This window comes from Exophiala oligosperma (assembly GCF_000835515.1).
Source record: "Exophiala oligosperma strain CBS 72588 unplaced genomic scaffold supercont1.4, whole genome shotgun sequence".
Taxonomy (NCBI): Eukaryota; Fungi; Ascomycota; class Eurotiomycetes; order Chaetothyriales; family Herpotrichiellaceae; genus Exophiala; species Exophiala oligosperma.
This window is the reverse complement of record NW_015622821.1, coordinates 2,757,854-2,780,576: the sequence shown is the minus strand read 5'-3', so window position 1 is coordinate 2,780,576 and position 22,723 is coordinate 2,757,854. Positions and strand designations below refer to the sequence as shown.

Sequence of the window (22,723 nt, the reverse complement as noted above, 5' to 3'; positions counted from 1 at the left end):
GAGAAAAAAGGTCACCGTGTCATTTCATTGGTGGCCCCCAAAAGTTCAGCCTCGTCGTCATTGAAATCGTGCGAGGCTGCAGACTTCATCACATACTGTAATATTCCGCAGATATCTTAGATACACACGGACTGCCGAAGTACATGACATTCTCTCGTTCATTCCGTCTGAAATTAGAATCAAAATCTCAATTGGATTGGAGAGTTCTTTATTCTCTTTCTCTTTTCCCAATTTCATACTTCAACATCTTCCATTTATATCTACAACCACGTCTTTTGACAAGACAAACAACTTCCTCCACAAGGTCTATAACTCAAGGTAACAAAATAAAATAATATGTATGGTACAAATCTGCTTCCAAAAACAGTCACGCCAAACTCTGATCAAACATGACTCCCTTTTTTTCTTTCTCTCTAAAATTCACTGGCCGTAACGAATCGTTCTGGTCCAGGTCTGTCCGAAGATGTTGCAGCGCCGCCAGCCGCAGCAACGCCAGAGGCATCACCTTCCTTCTTTTCCGACGACGTCGTTGGCGGCGAAGATTCATCTGCGTGAGTCTTGATGGGTTCATACACCACAGGATGTTTTTCGCTCTGTGAAATTTCTGGTGGCGTTCTCGGAGCAGACCCAGGGTCTCCAGCCTTGGATCGGCCCGGCGTCGATAGACCCTTTTCGGTGCTATCCGTCGAAGTTCCCTTCTCGTACACCTTGTTGACTTCTGGTGCTCCCGAAGCGTGACTCGCAGTCTTGACCAGGCCCTTTTGTTCATCTTTGCCAGCGTATTTCTTGCCCTTGGGCACTCTCGCCAACCAGTAGATGAAAGTCGCAGCGATGACATTAAAACCGATGTAAACAAACAACAAGCCGAAATTCCTCCATCTTTCAGAGAAGTGAATGCTCACCAACGACAAGAATGTATCGGTATTGTCCAGCGAACAAAACTGGCACTGTGACGCGTCGGCGTCGACCAGGTATCCGCCCGCAGCCTGGATGTAGGGCCGCAGGTATTCGCCGCAAGTCTGACCCGAGGGGGCGCTGAAGTGGAGGTATTCGTTGGCGGCACAGTGCACAGGGGCGTGGGCGACACCGTTTGCAAGGAGACCCGACACCAAGTAGGTGAAGGGGGAAACTCGGTACATGAAGATCCAGAAGCCGGGCATGGCATTCGGTCCGACCAAGACACCGTTGAACAGTAAACATAGTGAGAAGAGGACGTTGGCCAGGTTGGACGCCGCTTCTGCCGTCTCAATACCCGCAATCATCAAGTGAGCAAAAGTGCTGCTGAAGATGATGAATTCCCACACAAACAAAAACTCCAGACCGCCACGAGATGTCACCGAGTCGGTATATGCAGCGTTATTGTACAGACCGATAGGGTAGTACCAGCAGAAGAACAAGACCACGGCACCGAGGGTTGCCCACGGAAGTTCCACTAGAATGTTCGACAGCATAAAGGCTTTCCACGAGTAGGTTTTCGATGGTCGTTCTCGAGCCTCGTAAAGACTTCGTTGAGTGACGAACAATGGCATGATCTGTTGAACGAGCTGTGAGAATAAGACGAGCAACATGAAGATACCGAAGAGCTGGTTGTTGAGACCTTGCTGAGTATTGGGTGCTTGGAAGAGCGAGAAACCAATAAAGAGACCCTGAGTCCAATGTCAGTAAGTAAATCCTAGCAAGTATGAATTCGTCCTTACAGTCAGCGCGCAGAGGATCAACTTCGAATAAATGTACTCGGGTGTTCGCCAGTACTGTTCAAAGACTCGTCTCTGCGTTTCCCAGAATTGTAAACCAAAAGGGGCAGCGAACTCGAAATAGTCGCTCTTGTTAGCTGTCTCGGGCCTTTCGATTTGTGATCGCTCTGCCTTCATCTCGTCAAGTTCACGTTGAACCTCCTCGTATTCAGGTGAGGTTCGCCAGGCTTCAAACCAATCGACATCAGAGTGGGAACCCGGAGCTGCACCAATAGCTTCAAGCATATATTCGGCTGGATTGGCTCCAGGAGGACACTTGGGAGCTCCATTTTTCTGGAAATAATCGATGAGGATGTGCGAATCCTTGCCCACAGGGCCAAAATAGACCGTTTTGCCACCAGCTGCCAGGAGTAAAAGTCGATCAAACCGTTGGAAAAGAATGGCAGACGGCTGATGAATGGTGCAGAGAATTGCTTGACCAGCCTTTGTGAGTTTTTCCAGAAGATTGAGAATGGACCAGGATGTTTGGGAGTCAAGACCCGAAGTAGGCTCGTCAAGGAACAAGAGTAGTTGAGGGCGTGCAGCAAGTTCCACACCAATAGTCAAGCGCTTACGCTGCTCAACATTGAGACCTAACGCAAAGATTAGTTCCCGGTCGTGGACTGATTCGCACGAAACAAAAAAACAAACCTTCACCCGGAACTCCGACAACTGCATCGGCATACTCCTGCATGTCGAGCAGTTTGATAACTTCCTCAACATATGCAATCTTCTCTGCTCGTGGCACATCTCGTGGTTGTCGCAATAGAGCACTGAACCGAAGAGCTTCTCGCACGGTAGACGTCTGTAAGTGTAGATCCTGTTGCTGCACATAACCGGTTTTCCGTTGGAACGACTCGTCACGTTGCTTTCCATCTACCAACATTTCACCAGTGATGACACCCATGGTGACGCGAGTTGCTAGACAGTCGAGTAAAGTGGTCTTGCCAGCGCCAGAGACTCCCTGGACGGACGGTCAGACTTCGACAGATACACCCAGGATTGATGCACACATACCATTAAAGCTGTCATGGTGCCTGGTTTGACCCAACCATCGACATGGTCAAGAATGCGCCGAGGTTGGCCTTTGATTTTGATGTCATAACACACATTTCTCCACTGGAATATCGACGTTTGCTTCTGAATGACTGCCGAGACCTGGCGTGTCAATTCCTCATCTTTGGTCTGCTGGCGTTCGAGTGCGACAGACGGATCGGTATCTCCGGACTCATCATCGGATATTCGCTCCTTCAAGAAGGCAGGCTTATGACCTCGACGAAACAATAGAACCTCGCCCTTGGACTTTTTGGCTGAGATCAGTTCAGTAGCGCCCAGGTACACGGCGAGGAGCGCAATCATGAAAGCGAAGAGGATTCCGACATTTCGCCATTTATGCGAGCTGTAGTACTCATACGAGATACCGATGTAGTCATCACCGCTGACCGATGTCTGTCCCGCAACAGCACCAACCACAGAACAAATCTGGCGGACGGAGGAACCGTTCCCAAATTGAGGTGCTGGGGGGATGTATGTCGAGCAAGGGTAGTCTCGGCCGCTGTATTCGTTGACCATCAAACTTTCGAAGCCGTACGCGGTCGGATTAACATAATTGATCTGATGACATGTCAACATACTGTTGCACTGAAAATGTAGAGAGGACCTACCCATCGAGCCCAGCCATGCATGTAATTAACGGGAATGACGAAGCCTAGAGGTAATTTAGCAGTGTTCTGGAGTGCTCGATGCCAAACAAGCACAAATGACGGCACAAACACGTACCAGTGTAGACCACGATAGCAATCATCAATACTGCCGTCGGGACCAGTGCTTGAATCAATGATCTTGAAACCGAAGCAATACAACGGAACAACATGCTCATAGTAAGCGTGAGCACGTACGACAAAAACAAGAAGAAGAAAAAGGCTCCTGGTTCTCGGCGCAAGTTGGTCATAAAGTAGAGAATCAAGTTGAATCCGATAGCGTTCAGGGTCTTTGCCGGGATATCTGTAAGCATCGAAGCAAATGCCTCGGCCGACGGGTGATAGAGTGCATAGCGGGTATGTTTTTCGACAATAGGTCTTTGTGCGTAGAGAGTAAGAATTTCAAGGGCGCTTCCGAAAGCGTTAAGCAAAACTGCGAAGAAGATGAGTGAGGCTCGAGAACGCAGTGAATCACTATTTGCCGGTAGATTGTAGAATAGAGAGGAAACCACAAGTGCATTGATACAATTGCCGAGCAACTGGGTGATGGTGATACTGGGATCGTCCCTGAGTCGCTTGAAACCTCGCCATAGACATAGTGTGATTTGGCTGCCATAGGACAGAGTATACGGCGAGGACTTGCGCTGAGCTTTGGACTGCTGAATACGCCGTGACTGTTGGAATGCATGGAAATTTGGTCCTCCGACAGGGTTGGCTGTCTCGAACTCATCAAGCTCCTTTAGCAGTTGTCGACGAGCCTCACTGTTCTGCCACCGCTCTGCGAATTCGTCGGGAGTTCGTGGTACTTGGCCCTCAAACCCTTTTTTGATGATACGCTCAATGGGATTGGTCATGGATGTAAGGAAATCGGGGTCTGTCTGGCGCTTAGGGCATTCGAAGCCCATTTCTTCAAAGTAGCGTCGAGCATCTGTAGTTCGACCAAAATAGATCTGGCGGCCCTGATAGAGCACAATCACTTTATCAAAGTAATCATAGGCGCTCTGAGGAGCTTGATAGATGGCCACAGCGGCAGTGGTTTCATTCAGATCGGTCGACGTTCGTAGGGTTTTGCAAAATTCGATGGCGTTGGCCGAATCTAGACCTCTCGTACTGTTGTCCCAGCACTGCAACGGAGCGCCGCTTAGAGTGGCTTCGGCAATCGAAACTCGTTTTCTCTCACCACCGCTGACTCCACGGACAAAATCGTTGCCGACCTTTGTATTGATGGTATGTCGAATGCCAAAAGTGGCCATGACCACATCCCGCAGATGGGCTGCATACATCGGCTTGGTAACACCTTCTGGTAGTTTCAGGTTTTGTGGAGTTCTGGCACGAGAAGCAAACAAGAGGGTATCGCCGACAGTGAGCATGGGGAAATGAATGTCTTGCTCGGCAGTGTAAATAGCCTCGCCTCGGAAATCGTGGTGCATTTGTTTGTAGCTGATACCTAGAGGGTCGATATGGTCAGAGAATGGACATTTAACGTCGCAAAGTGCAGCAATTTACCTTGATAGTTGATATACGTGTCATCACTCAGCGTGAAGCCATGTGTTTCTCCAGCAATTGTCTTCAAAAAAGTCGAGCAACCAGAACCAGGAGGACCGAGCACAACCAGCATTTCACCGGGCTGTACCACACCCTCGAAATTGCGCAGAATATCAACGCGACGACCCTTGTTGCCGATGATAGATCTGACCAGATCTGCTCCGGCCAGAATATAATTGTCGACCGTCTTTTGGAAGTCACTGCCCTTGGAAAAGCCAAAGGCGGAGAGATTCCGAAAAGCAAAACCAGCCGTCCTCCCGACATTCTCCTGACCAGACATCTTCTGGAGTTTCAGCATTGCCTTGGTCCATGCTCGGCCATTGAAGTTGTCGGAGTTGGGATCAACTTCCGAATCGACACCGGCGCTGTCGAAAGGATGATGGCCAATCTCAGTCGACGTACGTGAGTATTGCCGGGCAAGGTCGCGCACTTCTCTGTTTTCATCCCGGCTGTCGTCTATGACAGGACCCCCGTCGGATGAAAAGGTCTTGTCGGCATACGGGAAGTCTGCGGCCGGGTTCTGAGGTGATGCACCAGACATTCGACGACTGCGATCGTAGTTGGTGGTTATATTACCGGCGAGGAAAGTTGACATGTTGGGAAGAGCAACACTCGCCCAGCGAAAAAGGGTCCGAGATGGTCGCGATCAGTGTCCGGGGGGGAAAATTGTTGAATCAGCATGCCATGTCCCCCACAAAGAATTGGTGTCGTTTAACAATTAAAAAGATAGAGGGCAAATGAGAAAAGTAAAGGAAGAAATTATGGAATCGAGGATAATAACACGAATCGGAACACGGACCAGACACGGGCGAAGAGAGAATACGAGGTGGTAGTCCGTAGGCTGACAAGGATTTTTGGGCGTGGTCGGAGAGTTTTATGATGATGTCGACGGCGAATGTTTTTTTGTTTTCCACCTTCTCGAATTTCAATCTCGCCTAGTCCTTCATTGGCTGCATTGGCTCCGACCCTGGTACCTGTGGGAGGATCCCGATTGCGTGGTATGGAAGGCCTCGTTCTAGTGAGTCAATGAGCATGTTGATGGGCTTGGCAGGGCCTTGGTCGGAAAGCGAGGATTCCCTCACGGAGTACTGCGTGAGATAACGGGTTGATCGTAGGCGACCCGTGGTGATGATGGTCGTGTGTGAGTACTGTGCGGGTGGAGGAGACAAAAGACTGCGCAATAATACGAGTACGAGGGAGGCTGAGTTAGCTGGTAGTATGGAGATCTTTAGGCTTGGAATGGGAATGGTATACGATTACGAGCCCCCTGCCAGAGGAATGCCCCTCTTTAGGCGGAACTTAAACGACTTTAGGGAGCATCAGGCAGCCAAATACAAACCTCATAGGGGAGATTGCCAGGCGCCAACCGCCCAGAATTTGCCCGGATATCGAACCTCCCGAGCATCTCCGGCCCACCTCGACCTCCCTAATGCACCTACTACAAGCAACCGATACGTGAGCGAGCCATCCTGTTACTCCATACGGAGACATATTGGCGGCTTAAAGGCCAAGGACGAGGAACGGCGCCCGAGGAGCGCGATATAATGCACGTGTCGTTCGCATAATGTCGCCGCTTCGAGGCGCCATTCACATGCAACCATAAGGCCTACATTTCTCGTGCGAGAAGTGAAAACACCAACAGGACCCAACATCATCGCCTTAGAACAGCCTATCGGCTCTCCGGATCGACAGCCTCCCGTCCAGAATCAAATGCCCTTTTTCCAACAGGACTCTCTATCCATCCGTGAAACGTTACATAACATGGGGAGTACGGTGGCCCTCGTATTCGCTTCCGCAGTGGTGCCATCTGTACCGAGTACGCCCATGCTTGATCCCTCATCATTCCCCGTATAATCCACCACAGACTCCTTGGACGGTCTCGTATGGGGCCATTGGATCAGCACTCTTACCGCCGTCACACAAAAAGAAGGGATGAAAATTATTCCGAGGCCGGACGACCAAATGGGCAACTCGAACTGGCCGTATTCTACTGTAACCCTCCAATGTCAAAGCTAGACTGAACCACCACGGTTCAACCATTGTGTCTTTTTTCAAGACAGCTGGCCTTGTTACCGTACTTTGTATACTGTACGACAATAAATAAGGCACCAGACTTTACAATCCAGCTGCTGATAATCCACTCAATAGATCCTTCCATTACTACGTCGATCCGACTGTAATAGTAGCATCCGGGGGATCAACTTCTTGTAGGTGAGTAGTAACAGACAGCTACAGGCTCCGGCAGTGATGGACAATCCGTGGGCCTTGGACATGTCTTCGTCCGTATTTCCTCCGCAGCTCGGAACAAATGGAGTACTATAGGGCATACGAAGGACTCTACGTAAACTCGGATATGGTACTAGCTTCGAGGCAACAACATCAAGTCACTCTCCTGGTGACTATGCAATTTCCTGTGTCCACTCTACTCTATGTGCTGCTGCCTGCAACGTGGTCCAATGTCGAAGTTTTCCACGAACGCATTGCGTACTACAATGGAGTTCTGCACCTTTTTCACCCAACACCCTGTTTGAGAACATGTTGACAGGGGGGGAGTTGACCGGTTCGTTCCGCATCCAAACAGCAAATGTAAGCTTGAACGAAGACCCCAGTAACAAAACAAAATGATCAATAAGGTGGAATGCAGATCCCCTTAATGTTCTTCACACCGGTTGGTATAACTTCATGGCTCGTGCAACTCGGGAGTGCACCTCTCATCGCGCCTAGCTTCCTTCTGTGTAGCTATTTCTCTAGTCTGGAAGGCTTTTGATCGAGTTAGGGACACGGAGATGAAAGGTATCATTTTATGCACAATTCAAATGCAAGGCCTCAAAGCACCATGACAGGGTCAACATCATATGCCTCTTCGATCGGGTGGCAGCCAACCCCTTGCGCAACGCCGGTTCTTGCGTTCCTCGTTCCAAAGCATTTGGCACTCACCACCCTGGCAATCCCGTTGACCTTTCAGGCTTGGCCAGAGATCTGCAATGCCTCCTGCCTTTTTGCACGGCCCCTTTCAAAGGGTGCTGATTTGTACGAAGTGCAGGTGCCGAGTGTCTTATACCCTGAAGCATCTTAATTTATGTCCGACATTGCTACCTACCATACAACACGACATCAGATGTTCCGATCGAAAGTCCAGATGTGTTAAAATTGTCTTAAATACCATTATCCAGATGACCGTCGATATGAGAAATCGAAACATTCCGCACCCACGTCGAATATTGTCTGTTACGAGATGCAAGATTTAGTATATTGACGGTAGCATGAGCATGAGCAATAACTGCGTTCGTCACAGTCCTGAACAGTAGTGACATCAAGAGACTGAGAAGACGAGACCAAGTCCTTCTGGGATGCCTTAACCTATGTATAAGGCCCGAGGGTGGCGACGATATCTACAACGGAAGCGGTGTTCGAGTCTTCGAAGCCACTACGAGCATAATCTCTGAAAATCTTTTTTCAATGGCTGAGGACATTTCCGTCTTGTTTCTAATTGTCTTTAGCCTTGAACGACCTCAATCTCAGGACAAGTCCTGAGAAGGATGGGAAAACTAAAAACTTTACAGGTGGGTGACTCTCATGACCTAGTTGCTGAAGGCGCGGTCAGAATCCCTCTTGTTACTCTCGACTACCAAGCACTATGGCCATCGCCACGCTTGACATTGCTCTCCTCATCTGGATTGAGAGTTCCTGCTAATCCTCAAGCCACAGCCATTCACTTCCTGCGCCAAATACTTCCGATTGTCCAGGGCTTGTGCAACACATATGGTACATCCAAGATATTTGATTCTTATGTGCAAGAACAACAAGTACAGTCTTCCAGCACTGTCTCCCGTATGATGCCGGAGGGCACTTCCATTTCTGCCACAATTGTTTCGCAAGCAGTCGAACTTGACCACTGAGGACAAAATTCAATTTCAATCTGAATCGGCCGCCTTGTGAATGCATATTATTGCCACTATTCTCTTGGTGTATCACCACAGACGTTCCGACAATGTTTGCGGCACATCCTGACCAGCCCGTCGACAGGAACAAATTTGGGCTTCTCGTAGTGCTGGGCATGAGAATGCCAGTAGCCTTCATCATCGACTTTTGCAAAGCACCGATGTTGCTCATAAATCTCGGAAGAATCACTATCACTCGAACTGACAAACTCATGCAAAGGGATTGTCGCAAGCTCCGACCACAAGTATCGGCGCAGTTTTGTTGCGTTGAGGATTTGATCCTAAATCCAAAGTTAGCTTCACGACTAAACTGACTTGGCCTCGCATACTCACCCCGACAGTTTCCAGTCCGTCCACACCAGGGTGGTTCTCTCTACGGCAAGGTCGACGGCCGGTCCTCATCGTGTTCGCTATGGCATCAATGTATACTCTTGTCTGTTGTTGGCTGCTCTCATATGTTGGACCGGAATCAGAAGGCCACACTAGCAAGTCCAGGTTCCTGTGCCGTAGGATCAGGAATGCTCCGAACCGCAAGACCGCTCTAATCTCCTGCTGATGACGGGTTGTGGCTTGCAGATCGTGCGCCTCAGAGAACGAGAATCTGGGAGCGTTGGTTTCATAATCACTGATTAGTTGGAATCGCATCAGATTCGGAAGCTGGCTGCAAAGAAAGCCCAAAACGATGGGAAAATAGCGCTCGGCTCTCGTCTTGAGAAAGAAGTGGGTGTCCACCTTGAGGAATTGAATCCACGTCATGTTATGGCGGCCGATTTGTGTTGGCAACGATGGCAATTCGAGCACTTGGCGCGAAGTATGGACTGTTGTCGCTGCGAGAAAACCCAAGGTTTCTTTTCGTAATTGTGTACACGTTCCAAGGACACCACGAGTGTGTCGAACAAATTCTGAGAACAGCCCACTGGTCTCACGCCGTCTCAACCTGGTTGGCGCAGTGACATCGCATTGATTCGAGCGCGTCTCACAGAGGTAGACTAGGATTTGCTTCAACAGGAACGACGGAAGACCCCCTAGTCGTGTCTTTGGCCAATCTTTTGGTGCTCCTGCTTCGATAGGCGGATATTGGTACCACTCCCTTGGCGCGATGGCTTTGGGGAATTCAGCATCTGCGTACCAAGAGTAAGACATGGCTGTAGTTCAATAAGACTGGATGAAGGAGACTGATTAGATTCGTGTCCAGGTTTCGGGGTCAAACGGCAGGGGACTTTTCAGATCGACGGACAAGGCATCGAACGTTTTATATATAAAGTTTGAAGCCTCAGGGGCGAAGGCAGTGACGACTCCCCCACTCTGCTGATGACAGGCAGTGACTGTCGTGGATATTTGCGTTTGAGTGAAGCTGCTGCCACGTCGGGCCTCAACAGCCATGATAAACTGAGCAATAGTTAACAAGGTCATGTAGGCCTTGGACCGCATGCCCACGGTTTTGCCCGCCGCGAAGTCAGAGAACAGAGTTTTCTCCCCCGGTCGCCTTGTATTGAAGGTCCTTGGTACAAAGGAGAAGAACTACAGTAGATCAAACGCCCCCAGCAGGTACAACACGTAACCTCTTCAAAACTGCTGGGCGGGCGTCGAAGGAGACTCGGGGTGAATACAACTGATGTTGATCATCACCGGCATCGTCGTCGACTCGTGTACGATGGTTCATGGTGGATCTTGCTGAAGAAAGCGTGATGCCATTGAAACTCACCCAGACGAGGCGCCCATCCCAAGGGGCAGCAAAGTTTGACTGGATTCTCCAGTGCTTCCTACAAGCATGTGCTAACAGACCAGCATTGGTCGAGGATCCATTCCATCGTTTTGCTGGAGGGCGTGGATATACCACAAATACAGTCCAAATCCACTGACACCTTCGTCACCTTTTGAATGGACTCGACCGTACCAAAGGCTCTTCCCTTGAGTGATGATCTACTGGTGAGATGAGTGAACACATGACTCAACGTCAGAAGGAGTGTTAATGGTAGGTGCAACCAAAATGAATAGGAAATCTAATGGCAACAATCAAGTGTCTCAGACATAGATTCAGAGCAATTTTCTGTTTTCCTGTTCTGATAGTTAAATATAGATATGTACGCATCAATAACAGCCAAGGCATATCTTTCAGAGATGCGGTATCGCTTAAGAAGCTTCGCATGTCACAATGTCTACCTTGTATCAGTGGAGAAAGTAGCATTGCATGCTCAAAGGCGTCACTAGGCCTGCAACAACATGCCAATGGAATAACAGTCAAGTCAAGGGGCTACGACATCACAGAGTCTGGCCCAATTCCAGCAACAGCATCTGGCCGGAAACTGGTTTTGTTTGTTTTGATTCCAGTACGGAGTATTGCCGAGGCAAGATGTTTTGCCAAGACTTCTAGTCACGTGACTAAAATCTCGAGCGCATTGGGAACGCCGCCCCACGCGAGTTCGGGACTCGGGGCCTAGAGTGCTCTACAGTAATGGTTGCAGGCTGCCCTTCACCCTTCCACCTTTCCCACATCACACGGACAGTCTTTGGGAGTCGAGAATCCTATGATTGTTGTGCCGGCTGCAATTCACGCTCACAGCCACCCTTTAGCAACCACCTCCGCATGCCATCTTCCGATGTAGGGATTTCAAGCGCAGATACGGAGTGCGGCAGCGAAAAACAAGGGTCCAAGCTATTACGTGGGGTGCATGCTGACCACGAAAAGCGATCACTTCCCGCACGAAAACTAGCAAAGGTTCTCGGATGACGATCTCCAACATTCGACACTTTACTGGCCAGAACGAATTCCGAGGATGTGCTTCCTGCCGTGTCGTGAGTGAGCTCGCACAGATGGCATTCGAGCTCGTAAAGCTCCCCACAAAAGGAAGAATCCGGGGAGCAGCATCGTGTCCGTATTCGAATACCTCCATTTTGGACAAACGCAAAGAGTCCTGTGAAGCAAGCGGAGGTCACCAATGAAAGAGGCACAGGAACTTCATCGGAGCCGACTTCACCGGAACCATGTACGCTTGGATCATGAAGTATCCAAGAAGGAGGGGAGTCGAAGAACACTGGACAAAATTCGAAGACCGGCTCCCACAGCTGCCAGCAAGCTTTGCTACTGGGGTTCCTATTCTCTTCCTTCAGCCAGCCCCAGCGGGAGCGTCACCGGCGGTCATGAGCAAGGCACAGCTGATTACAAGTCAGCTGTGTATCGCTTGTAAGGCTGACCATGCATATATATCTGGCTTTTTTATTGAACCATCAATCTTTAGGAGACGTAGCTACACCGGCGCTAACACACAGCCTCATCATGGCATACAGTCATGCGACGCATATGTAAGCTTCGCCAGCAGCAGCTTCCTAAGATGGACCTTGTTGGGCGAGCAGACTGTTTGATAACCAGACAGGCCTCGAGGTCTGGCAGTCAGATAGATTGTGTAAACTGTGCTGTTGATGGGTCCTTGGAGTTTGCCAGAGCACTCAGTCCTCAGGGACTAACCGTCCAGACTTGAGTATAGTACTGAACGCAGTGACACTGGTACATGCAAGATTGGACCCTGAATGGCAAGCCGACATCTGGCCGGGTCGGTTATGCATGACCTGGACCGCCAACGAACATGTCAACTTCATTGCTCACATCTTTGTTCAGTGAGAGCGCAAGTGTAGTGGTAGAGTCCTCTCTTATCTAGTGTCTGTCAATTATCACGGCCTAGATCATTTGGTTCTCCTGAACAACGGTTCGACTGACTCCTGACATGTGCTGTAAAGTGCCACCGCGGTGCTAAATCTCCTGGGCCAGACTGACTCGGGTCCTATACCCCGAAGACTAGCAGAAAATTTATCCACGAAAGAAAACATTTGCAAGGTGTGGCATCTGTTGACTTGGAAGACCGTTACAGTCGGTGAGACCTTGCTCACCACTTGAACATCGTGATGCTACTTCGAGAACCTGCAAAATTGATGGAACTAGACTCATCCACTTTGGTTCGATGTGCGGTACAGAACAAATTGAGGCAGAACACTAGCCACTGCTCAACGATCGGCCCGTGGTCGGCAATACAACTCTGCTGTAGAGAAGGATTCTCGAGCAATGTGGGGCTTATTAAAGAGCCTGAATATCGGAATCAGCTTGCGGAGCTCGCACGGCTCACTACAAAGTATGTCTGTATCTGGCAATCGAGAGAGTAGCTAGCCCGCTTGGACCTTTCGACACCAGACCGATAATGCTGCTTGCCTCGCCGTTGTGAGAGCTCGGGTGGAAAAGTGAGGATGTCCACAAAAATTTCTTCTCTTCTCATTCTGGAAATCCCACGGTGATGGCAACATTTTGATACTGGGCCAGCACCCCCTGCATCGCGCCGTCTGCGCGGAAGCAGAACGAAGGGCCAAAGCGTAGCAGGGGCCAAAGATGCTTTACGAGCACACGAACGAGCGGATGCGACACCAAAGATTGACTACTCGGGTTGTGGATCGAACCGAGGAGCAGGAACGAGAGGAAGGGGGAATCTCCCAGTGGGTACTTCACATGTCGAGACCGAGGTGTTGGAAGGTACCTCGTAGGCGGAAAATTGGTGGCAAAGTACCTGTTGGCCTCGAGACGAGACTTTGCCGGGACTTTGCCTAAATTGCAGATACCTGCCCAAGGTAGGCCGCCAGGGATGGGGGCTTCACCGCGACGAAACCTCGGGTCGACCAAAGTGAGGCTTGAGATGTCTCTCCGGTGGTCCCCCGTCCCCAGGGTCTATTGCGAGTGGAGCGCAAAGCCCAGCAGGATGCAACCGCCATTGTGGCCGGATGCCTCGCTTAATAAGAGAACAATTTCGGAAGGCTGTGAAGAATAGCCTGTTACGCACACCCGAGCAAAGGACAAAACAGTTCCGTAGTCACAGTGCTTTCCACGGCGTAGGGAGTTTGATACCGTCTGTACGTGGATAAGTCGAGTACCTGTAGTCTTCGGGAGTCGGTCCGCGAGATGAAGGGCAGGTCCACCAGTTCAGGTCGCAAGGGTCCCAGAACTTACATACTATACTCTTGATTAGGCTACTGCCCACACCATGTTTCTCTGGCGCCCGACATCCACCGACGTGAATGTCGGAGAAAGGGTCCTGGGGTAGCTACAGCATTATTACTCCGGCCTTTGGGCAGCAATCGTCGGGGCGATGAGTCAGAAACAAGCTGGTTGCCGCACACGACGGATAGTAGCCGTGACCTTGCGAATTGATGTAATTTGAGTGGTGAGGTTAGAGGGCCGCATATTGCCAGATGATGGTGTGAGGGTGGGATGAGAGAACAGAGACAAACAACGAAGGGAAGGATCTGCTGAAATAATCACCCTCCTCTTCGGCGCATTTCTGGGGTTTCTGCGGCCCACGGAGCTCGTACGGAGTGCCGCATCATCATTACTTGCAGCAGCTATACGAGTTGGCAGATCTGCGGGAGCGGATTGAGGGATGTAGCGAGCATCCTCCCAGCGGACTGATCACACCTCCTGAGGATGTCCGAGTAACGATGGTGCTTACACCGTATGATGAACGAACGAGCGAGGAGTGTGACACAGCATGGGCTATTATTATTGCCAGGTATGCAAAAATTGATCACTATGAGTAACATGGCTACACGTTGCACGGGGGGGGCGGGGGGGGCGGTGATGGTGATGTTCTGTTTAACTAGATGTTATAGGCGCTATAGGTGCTATAGGTGCTATGTTCGTTGCTCAGACCTAACTTTAGTTAAGGGGTATGCCTGCGTTTAGGTCCCTAATTTGCCGTAGAGGTGTTACGCCGTACTTTGCTTCGTTGTCCAAGTGCAACACCCAGAGTAAAACTCGTACGAATATCGGAGGCCGTTCATCCCACTGTCACCATCACCATCACATTTGGCCAGATCCGTCTTGTCTCATGATTATTGTCACTGCCTCACTTTTCCGGCAGAGTCCAATCTCCCAAATCCATTGGCGACACGATGAAAAGGCCAGACACACGAATCTCGACTCTACTCTCCCTCGCTGGCGTGGGACTGGCTCTACTAGGCATCCGGGTCAACGAGCAATTCTAGGCCGCCGTTTAACCGTTGGCTGATCTGTGCCTTCGCCCAGTGCCATTAATTGCCAACGTGGGGTTTTCGATTCGACGACGCCGAGGGCGCTCCTTGCTTTGTCGAGATCTCGCCCCGTACTTTGACTGTCAGGCGCCATCCGTGCGGTCCCGTCAGCCACCCAGGCTCCCCCTGCAAGCGAATTGACGGTGAATAGCAGGTGGACAAGGGTCTCAGGCCTCTGACTTTGACGAAACCCTCCATCTCCTGTTACACCTGGACTCTTTCGGCGGTCAGTAGACCGACTCCATCCAGCACCACTCCAAACACCAGGCCTTTGCACATCAATCATCCGCTGCTCCAACGCCAGAGCAGAACATGCCAGCTGGACGCTGTACGGTGGACGCTGAATGGACGAGCCTACCAAACCAGATGCCACAAACGCCTCCCACGACGAGTCCTTTGACGCATGTTTCTCCCTTGCCTCAACCAGCATAAGAAGCGCCCTCTCCTGGCAGGTTGCAAGAGCAAAAACTTGGTTCATACTCCCTATTACCCCTTCACAGTCACATTCACATTCACATTCACGTTCACCCCTGCGTTCATCACTGTTTGGGCTGAAACCATCGGTTGCCCACGCCGCATTCCGCGAGAACCAGCCTTCCCCTACGAGTGCTCTAGCTCCATCGCGGAACCAAGGTCGCGGTGCCAGAAAAGTGACAGTCTTGGACCCATCGAATCGACCCCCCCCGGCAGCGGCCCTGGACATTCTGGCAGGACTAGCGGTGGTAGCAGACATCCTCATCCCCATAGCCCGAAACAGCAATAACGGGCCCCATCTGTCCTTCCGATCCCCTTGTTGACACCGCATCCACACAGCCCCGAGCTGGACCGACCGAGGTCGCAGTCGCATCCGAACTAGGGACACACCGGGTATTCGCCATCCTCCCCATTCCAATACCCATCCATAAGATTTCAATCAAAAGGAAGCACGGGGAAGGGGGCGACAGTCACTTTTTTTGACTTTCCATCACCTTGCCACGGATACATATTCATATACACCCACCGAGTCCTCTCTCGACCTCTTCCGACTCGACTCTACCCAAACATACCAGCAAACTTGCGAGCTGCAAACCCCTCGAAATCACCCTGAGCGATATACCGACACGGCCAGCGTCTTCGGATCCTACCACTCAGCTCTCTCAGCACACTGCCGCTTAGGCACAGTAACCCTGGTTGACCCGCGGCAAACCCACCGATCAAAATCCCAGCCCAACTCCGAGTCACCGCTTAAACCCCCATCCCGGCAAAACGCGCGCGTCGTTATTATTATTAACCGACCGCACGCCCTCCCCTGCTCGCAGACACACGGTATTGCATCACCACCTGCAAACAGTCACCCTCATTAGGCCCCGGCTCCCGTTCAGCAAAACAAGGCCTGACAATCGTCTGACAATCCTGGCTACAAACAACAATTATAAACATCACATCCGCCACGGAGTCTCAGCCCACAAAGCTGGACCTCACCGTCGCGTGTCGGAGCACTTGATACCAACATACAAAATGTTCTTCTCGTCGCCCACCTCCACCATTACCCCAGCCATGACATCGGTGGCCATGTCGCGTTCAGACTCGCGCGACTCCACCAACTCCAGTTCATGCTACAACTACACCTCGTACGCGCCCAACTCTGCCTACTCGGCACTTTTGAGCGCGTCGCCAACCTCTTCGTGGCCATCCTCACAAGGCCTCACTCGATCAGACAGCAATGCCTCTACGACCAACTCACAACCTTCGTCAGTGGCAATGCGACGCGACAGCAGCAACTCTTCATGGCTGCCTAGCCCCTACAGATCGTGCATGTCATCATTTGGTGCCGAGCCTAGTTCCTACCTCTCAGACGACGACCTTCTCTGCACGCACGAGTCATTACCCATCGAGACCATTCCGGCGGTGACCCCCAAGAAGGAACTCACCACCGAAGAGCAGATTGCCTTCCTTCGCGACCTGCAAGAGAAGGAATCCGCCCACCAACAACAGCCCGAGTCAAGACGCAACAAGACAGTCCGCTTCGCTGGCCCAAGTGAAGAAAAGGCACGTCGGCCCAGCACGCTCAAGCGGCGACAGACCAATGTCCGTCGCGGGCTGAGTAGCCTCAACGGGCCTCAGTGAGGCTGTGCGAAGCGATACGACTCACTTTCTGACTTGTTCTGGGCCGCTGGGCTGGTCCCATGATTCGGAACCATTTCGGGCATCTTACGATCTTAATGTGTTATTATTTGAATCTTGATTTAGCGAAGCGACAAGTGTGCGCCTTGGGTGATTGGAATGAACAACACATCCATATTTTGCATATACCCCGGGCATGATGGCTCTTAACGATACCCCCTACGGCCTTTTTCCAAAGCCTCATTTTCATGGGCTGTGGCATGTTGATCTTGGAGACTTTTTCACTCTCCGAGCTCCCGAGGATCAGATCAAACATTGGTGACCTCGATGGACGAATATAGTATTACTAGCTTATAATTTCAATCTATTGTATTGAGAAACACCTACGAAACTTGCTCCTTGTTCCCATGATGTGATGAATGTGTTGTTGTGTATGTGTTGGCTACCTAACTATTTAGCGGTGTGTGTGTGTGTGGCTTTGAGGCGCTCAGGATAGTCCGTACAAGTCCGTCGCCTATCCGTACCTCAGGCAGGGTTTGAGTGAAAATCGGGCGCTTCACTTGTTTGTGTTTTCCGGCGTGTCGCCTTGTTCTTGACGCCCTGCCGTGTTGGGCTTTTCTTTTCCGCTTCAATTCCGGGGCACCATTTCGTTCACTTGTTGTACTGTATGTGATTGCTAGAATCATCTTGCCTTGTTATTTTTTCTCTTCAAAAAGTGAACAGGGAAGAATCCATTTCGTAGTTCCCATCACATGCTCCCCCAAGTATTCCGTAAGTCAAGTGGTTTGTTGGTCAGGCGCCTCGGGGAGGTTTGAGGCGTGGGCGTGGGCGCGTGTGTGCCTTGTGAACTTGTGACTTGTGACTTTTTGTGGTTAATATCATTTGTCCTTGTTCTGTAACAATTTTTGGTTGATGATGCCCAAATGTTTTTGCGGCTGTACTGTAGGTAAGGACCAACTACGGCTTACTATCCGTACCCGCCCCCCTCTCCTTACCAGGTATCCAACTGACGTGCCTCTAATCTACTGTGACCAGACTGACTTACTTTCAACTTGTTGTGACAAAGGCAAAGGTAATTTATCGGCTACATTTCCCAAGGTAATGAATCTCCCAGGTGGAAAGAGAAAAACCATCCGATACCGATTCCCCGATGCCTCTGGAGTAATTCTGCGTACGGGGGAAACATTTTGCACAGCCCCCAGTTATCCTCGTCATAGAAACTGTATTTCTTTTCTTTCTGTTTCGCCTCCTTTACGAGATACGTCCGTCGAATCTGATGAGAGAACAACCGAGTCATGAAGAAAACCTTTACAGGAGCAGGCACGAGAAGACGCCTTCGCATCTTGACAGATCGCACAAATGTAAGTTTTGTTTTTTTTCACAGAAGTAGGTGAGTTGGTGAACCGGGTGGTTTGGTCCGACCCTCTCTCACAGCAGGGATTGTCGAGTCGTTCCCGCCCGGACGGATGGCATTTCAAAGTGTACGGATCCGACGATACAATAGTCACTACTTCTTCTTGTTGTTGTTGTTATTGTTGTTGATTCTACTCGGGCAGAATTGGGACCATGTCTTTGGTTTTGCCACCTCCACAACTTCCCTCTCCACGCCTGAAACCAAACGCGCCACTGACTTCATTATTACTTTGCGAGTTCGATTGACTTGGTTATTAAGACTCCGGTCTGCAAGTTTCATACAACTTTTGGATTGAAACAACATGGGAACCCTTGGATTGTCACAGGGCTTGTCTACTACGGAATGTACGGAATCAAGGATTCTCGAGTCCTACGACAAAAAGTCTTGTCCGTTTGGTGAATGATGAATGCACAGGAGTGAAGTTTACCAGGGAGGGAAAAAGTATTATCGGAAGCTTGCTACCGATGTCCATGATGGTTTTTCTTTCTCAATCGACTTTTCCTATACTCCGTAGTACTTGAGAGGGATTGACATAGCTGAGGCCACCTACTCGACTCGAACACCCGTGTGGAGGTACTGTAAGGGAGGTGTTTTTGGTTTTGACTACCCCATGAACCTCTCCGTTAGAGTTTCCCTTGCTCTTGGAATTGCCTGAAGAGGTGTCCGGTCCAAAACTGTCAATCAATCTCTTCATTTCCCCCGGTCCTACGGGAATGGGGGGTGGGTTTCCATGACAAAGTTCGTAATGATTCCGACATGCCCACGGAAGCAAGGGTAACTCGTCATGACCAGCGAGTTTAAACCTGGGGAGGGTTGTTTTGGTTCGGATGTCGGACCGGTTCCTAGCTGTGAAAAGTGGCCTACCCGTCTGCGACAGAATTACGAGTGACTTTCCACTCCTCACGCGGGAGTAAAACGTCTACGAGGGAACCTTCAGATAAGTCGGGGGGGGAGGGTTGATTCAAATGGTAACGTAGTTTTGTGAGTAGTCACAGTACGGATTTGACCCCGAACGAGAAAGACATCCCGCGCAGTCGGTGAGTTTTTTTGGTTTCGACTTTTGGTCCGGCAAGTGACTGTTCTTCCGGTCGCGAGAGTAGAAGTAAGCACACTGCTACATGATTCATCATCGGACGGTCTCTTTCTTCACATGTGAACGTGTTACAAAAAACCGAACAAAAGGGCTTGATAGGTGTAAGAGTCATTATAGTCTTAGCTAGTGATGCTACCCAAATGCTGATTAATGACGGAGTAGGACGTTGAGGGAGGGTCGACTGTCCACCGTACGGCTGTATTCACCAAACAACAACTCGACCACACACACACACATACACACCGATGATGAACATCTCCGTTCATGACAAGACCTGTTCTTTAGCCTGATTATGGAATACTCCGAGGGCGGCATTCAAAAAAAGATTAATACATTCTCAGTTACCACGAAGTGCTATTCATAACTCCCGGTGTGCAGAACTCCGTAGAGCAACCCATAATAAATCTACTCCGTACCTTGGGTATCTATCCCACGCTTTCCCACGCCCCTTCGCCAACAAAGAGGCCATGTGGTCAAGTCGGCTGAAGCTGTCACCGTGTTCAGATGACTTTTTTTTCTTGGATCGGGAGTAGATATGCACACGTAAGTTTTGTTCACCTAGATTTCTCCCACGGAGTACTAAATAGAGTAAGTAATTCAATTACTACAAGGGCATTCATCTTTGTTCGTCGGGTGTCGTAATGGATGGTGTGTCATCGTCACTATTGTAACCTCCAGAGTAGGCAAAGTCGTGAATCAGTCACCACCCAACCCAACTTACAGTAACCTAACGTCCGTTGTGCGTCAATCGTTCTTTTTCTCGTAACCGCCCACACCCATAGCCGACGCGGACATGTGAAACCCCTTTCCTCTTTCCCTTCGTTCTTCGAGACCCATCCCCCATTGCAACATGTACAATTACTCAATGGGGTAACTGGGCCCGCACTGTGAGTTTTGGTTCTTGTTCCGAGCAGGCACAGACGGTGAGAGAATTTTCTTGGCTTCGGATTTTGAATGAATCCAATTTGATTGATTGGTTTTTTTGGTTTTTTTGGTTTTTTTGCCACCTTGTCGGAGAAAAAGGCCATCCACGTACACACTCCGTGTACGGAGTAGAGAACTAGAAACTCAGTTGGTCGGGACTCGGTAAAAGGCGGCGCACAGACGCTTTCCCCAACCTCGTGGTGAAAATGAACAATTCATGTCCGTGCGGTGCGATTTCGTCAATTGGGCAATTTGGAGGAGGAGGACGACCCTGACGTTTTCGGACCGACTCCCGACAGGACCTTTTTTTGGGCTTCCAAATTCCCTACCTGTACCCGTTCCCGGGCAGAGAGAGTCAGGTAGTGATTACCTACGCAACCCCCAAAGGACCCTTGCGGACGGAGTACAACAATCCGAAGACGATCAACGAGGATGTTAATTATCAGTACGGTGACTTGACTCCCTCGTCCTGGGATCATCCGTAAGGATACTCCGTAAAGGTTTGGGATTTTGCATCATTTCGGAAAAAGTAAGCGAGTCAGTAACTTCTGCTCGTAAGCAGTGGTTTTTGTGGTACATCCGAAACATTTCGGACTTGGACCAGCAAGTGACTTGACACTCTTCACACCCCCTTTCCCTTCAGTTATGAGTACACTTTCAATTGTAACGCGGACATGGATTCTTTTTTCTTTTTGGCGACCCCGTTGCTCCCTGCTAGTGGGAAGGCACAAAAGTAACTTCGCAAGATCCTTCCCAGATGGCACTTAATGGTGTGTGGTGCTGCTGTAACGATTGAGGAGACCAGTTGCTCCGTAAACGGATTCTCCGTTTCGAATAATAATGCCACATGGCAAAAAGTGGGTTAGGGAACAGACCCAAGTTGGTGTGCATCTCGGGTAAAAGACACCGAAGGCAGGGAAGAGGATGGAACGGACAGACGGAAGTACTGTAGAAACAATGGGAAGAAGAAAGGAGGGGGGGGTATTACCCGGTCTGTGACTGGTTCAATGTGACTCTGCGAGATTTCACGTGACTTCCAGATTGTGGTGACCAAATGCCGTAGAAGTGCCGTTCAATCCTGACGAACTACAAAGTACAAAATACGGATACGGAGTACGCGTTCAAGACAAAAAAATCAGCCACCTTCGACATTATTGTCTCCATCTAGAATGCCAGCCACTTGATAACGCCACACGGACCAGACACCTATTTCGTTCCTTAGGACAAGTCTATACAATATCGCAAGCATGTGCTTTTTCTTTTGGACATTTTTACTCGGTACCACAAGTGAGACTCAGCCATTCAGGGGGTTTCTCTGAAAAGCAAAACAAGAAAAAGAAAAAACCAATTTGCCCCCCCAAACCATGACGGCATCGTCAGCAGACCCGGTTTCATTTGAATTTTTTTTACGGAGTAATCCAAGACAAAACAACGAAAAGGTGTGTCTGGAGCTCATAATCTGCACATGTCTGCTGTGGTTCATGGCTACGAGAAGCACTGTACAGTAGGACTCCGATCCGAAATTACGGATCCCTACGCACCGACAACACACCAAGATTTCGGGCTCGGGCGCAGCCAGAGACTTACTACCTCTAACCGTTACTATACTGTACGGGGGACAGTTCTTGTTGACATTATTGACATGTGTTACTCCCATTCAGTAAACAGTACCAATGCACCATCCGCCAACGTAGGTGGCAAGTGGGCTGTCAATCTCTCTCGGCTGTCTCTTCCTATCGTATGTACGGGTGCGGCTGGCGTTGGCGAGTATCTACCCGTGCGAAGCGTTCCCGAGGAGAGGCTTCGTCGAGTAGATTGACAGCCTTTGACACATGACAGAGACTTGACCAAGCTTGGAGGGGGGGGGGGAATCGTCAAGCTGAACGATGAATGTATGAGTCAAACACCTTGACGGCTTGAACATGACCATCCAGGCCCTCCCAAGCTGACTTGACTTTGACGTGTTCTGATTTTGACGTCCACAATCTCACTGACAGCGACAGTCAAGAACCTTTTGTCGATTGTCCAGATGCGGCTGTTGGCATAAGAACCTAAAATCGAAAGATCGAAGATCGCAAAGATGGACAACACCCATCTGTCATCTCATACCCCGGTTTGTGACTCTACCACATCTTTGATTCGTCCATCTTGCTCGCTTATCCTATGCAAATACTCATCTTCTCATGAACTTTTGAAGATTACGG

At 50.0% G+C, this 22,723-nt stretch overlaps 2 protein-coding genes across 2 annotated transcripts; one reads left to right on the top strand and one right to left on the bottom strand.

Annotated features, from left to right (window-relative positions):
* Positions 1 to 186: 186 nt before the first annotated feature.
* Positions 187 to 5,828, bottom strand: PV06_05077 (uncharacterized protein). Its single transcript, XM_016406045.1, has 7 exons — positions 4,940 to 5,828; positions 3,513 to 4,880; positions 3,398 to 3,441; positions 2,751 to 3,347; positions 2,385 to 2,697; positions 1,698 to 2,326; positions 187 to 1,646 (listed from the first exon to the last, which is right to left on the bottom strand). The coding sequence occupies exons 1-7, from the start codon at positions 5,571 to 5,573 to the stop codon at positions 414 to 416; spliced, it is 4,818 nt and encodes a 1,605-aa protein (XP_016264251.1). The 5' UTR covers positions 5,574 to 5,828; the 3' UTR covers positions 187 to 413.
* Positions 5,829 to 16,020: 10,192 nt separating this feature from the next.
* Positions 16,021 to 17,473, top strand: PV06_05076 (uncharacterized protein). The gene has a single exon (XM_016406044.1). It carries the CDS (start codon positions 16,483 to 16,485, stop codon positions 17,089 to 17,091), a length of 609 nt encoding a protein of 202 aa, XP_016264250.1. The 5' UTR covers positions 16,021 to 16,482; the 3' UTR covers positions 17,092 to 17,473.
* The last annotated feature ends 5,250 nt before the right edge of the window (positions 17,474 to 22,723 follow it).

Excerpts from the sequence above, each read along its gene's own strand:
- PV06_05076 (XM_016406044.1), top strand. The coding sequence starts at position 16,483 with ATGTTCTTCTCGTCGCCCACCTCCACCATTACCCCAGCCATGACATCG.
- PV06_05077 (XM_016406045.1), bottom strand. The coding sequence starts at position 5,573 with ATGTCAACTTTCCTCGCCGGTAATATAACCACCAACTACGATCGCAGT. Across the intron at positions 3,442-3,512 it reads TGCTATCGTGGTCTACACTG|GCTTCGTCATTCCCGTTAAT; the intron begins GTACGTGTTTGT and ends AATTACCTCTAG. Across the intron at positions 3,348-3,397 it reads TGCATGGCTGGGCTCGATGG|ATCAATTATGTTAATCCGAC; the intron begins GTAGGTCCTCTC and ends ACATGTCATCAG.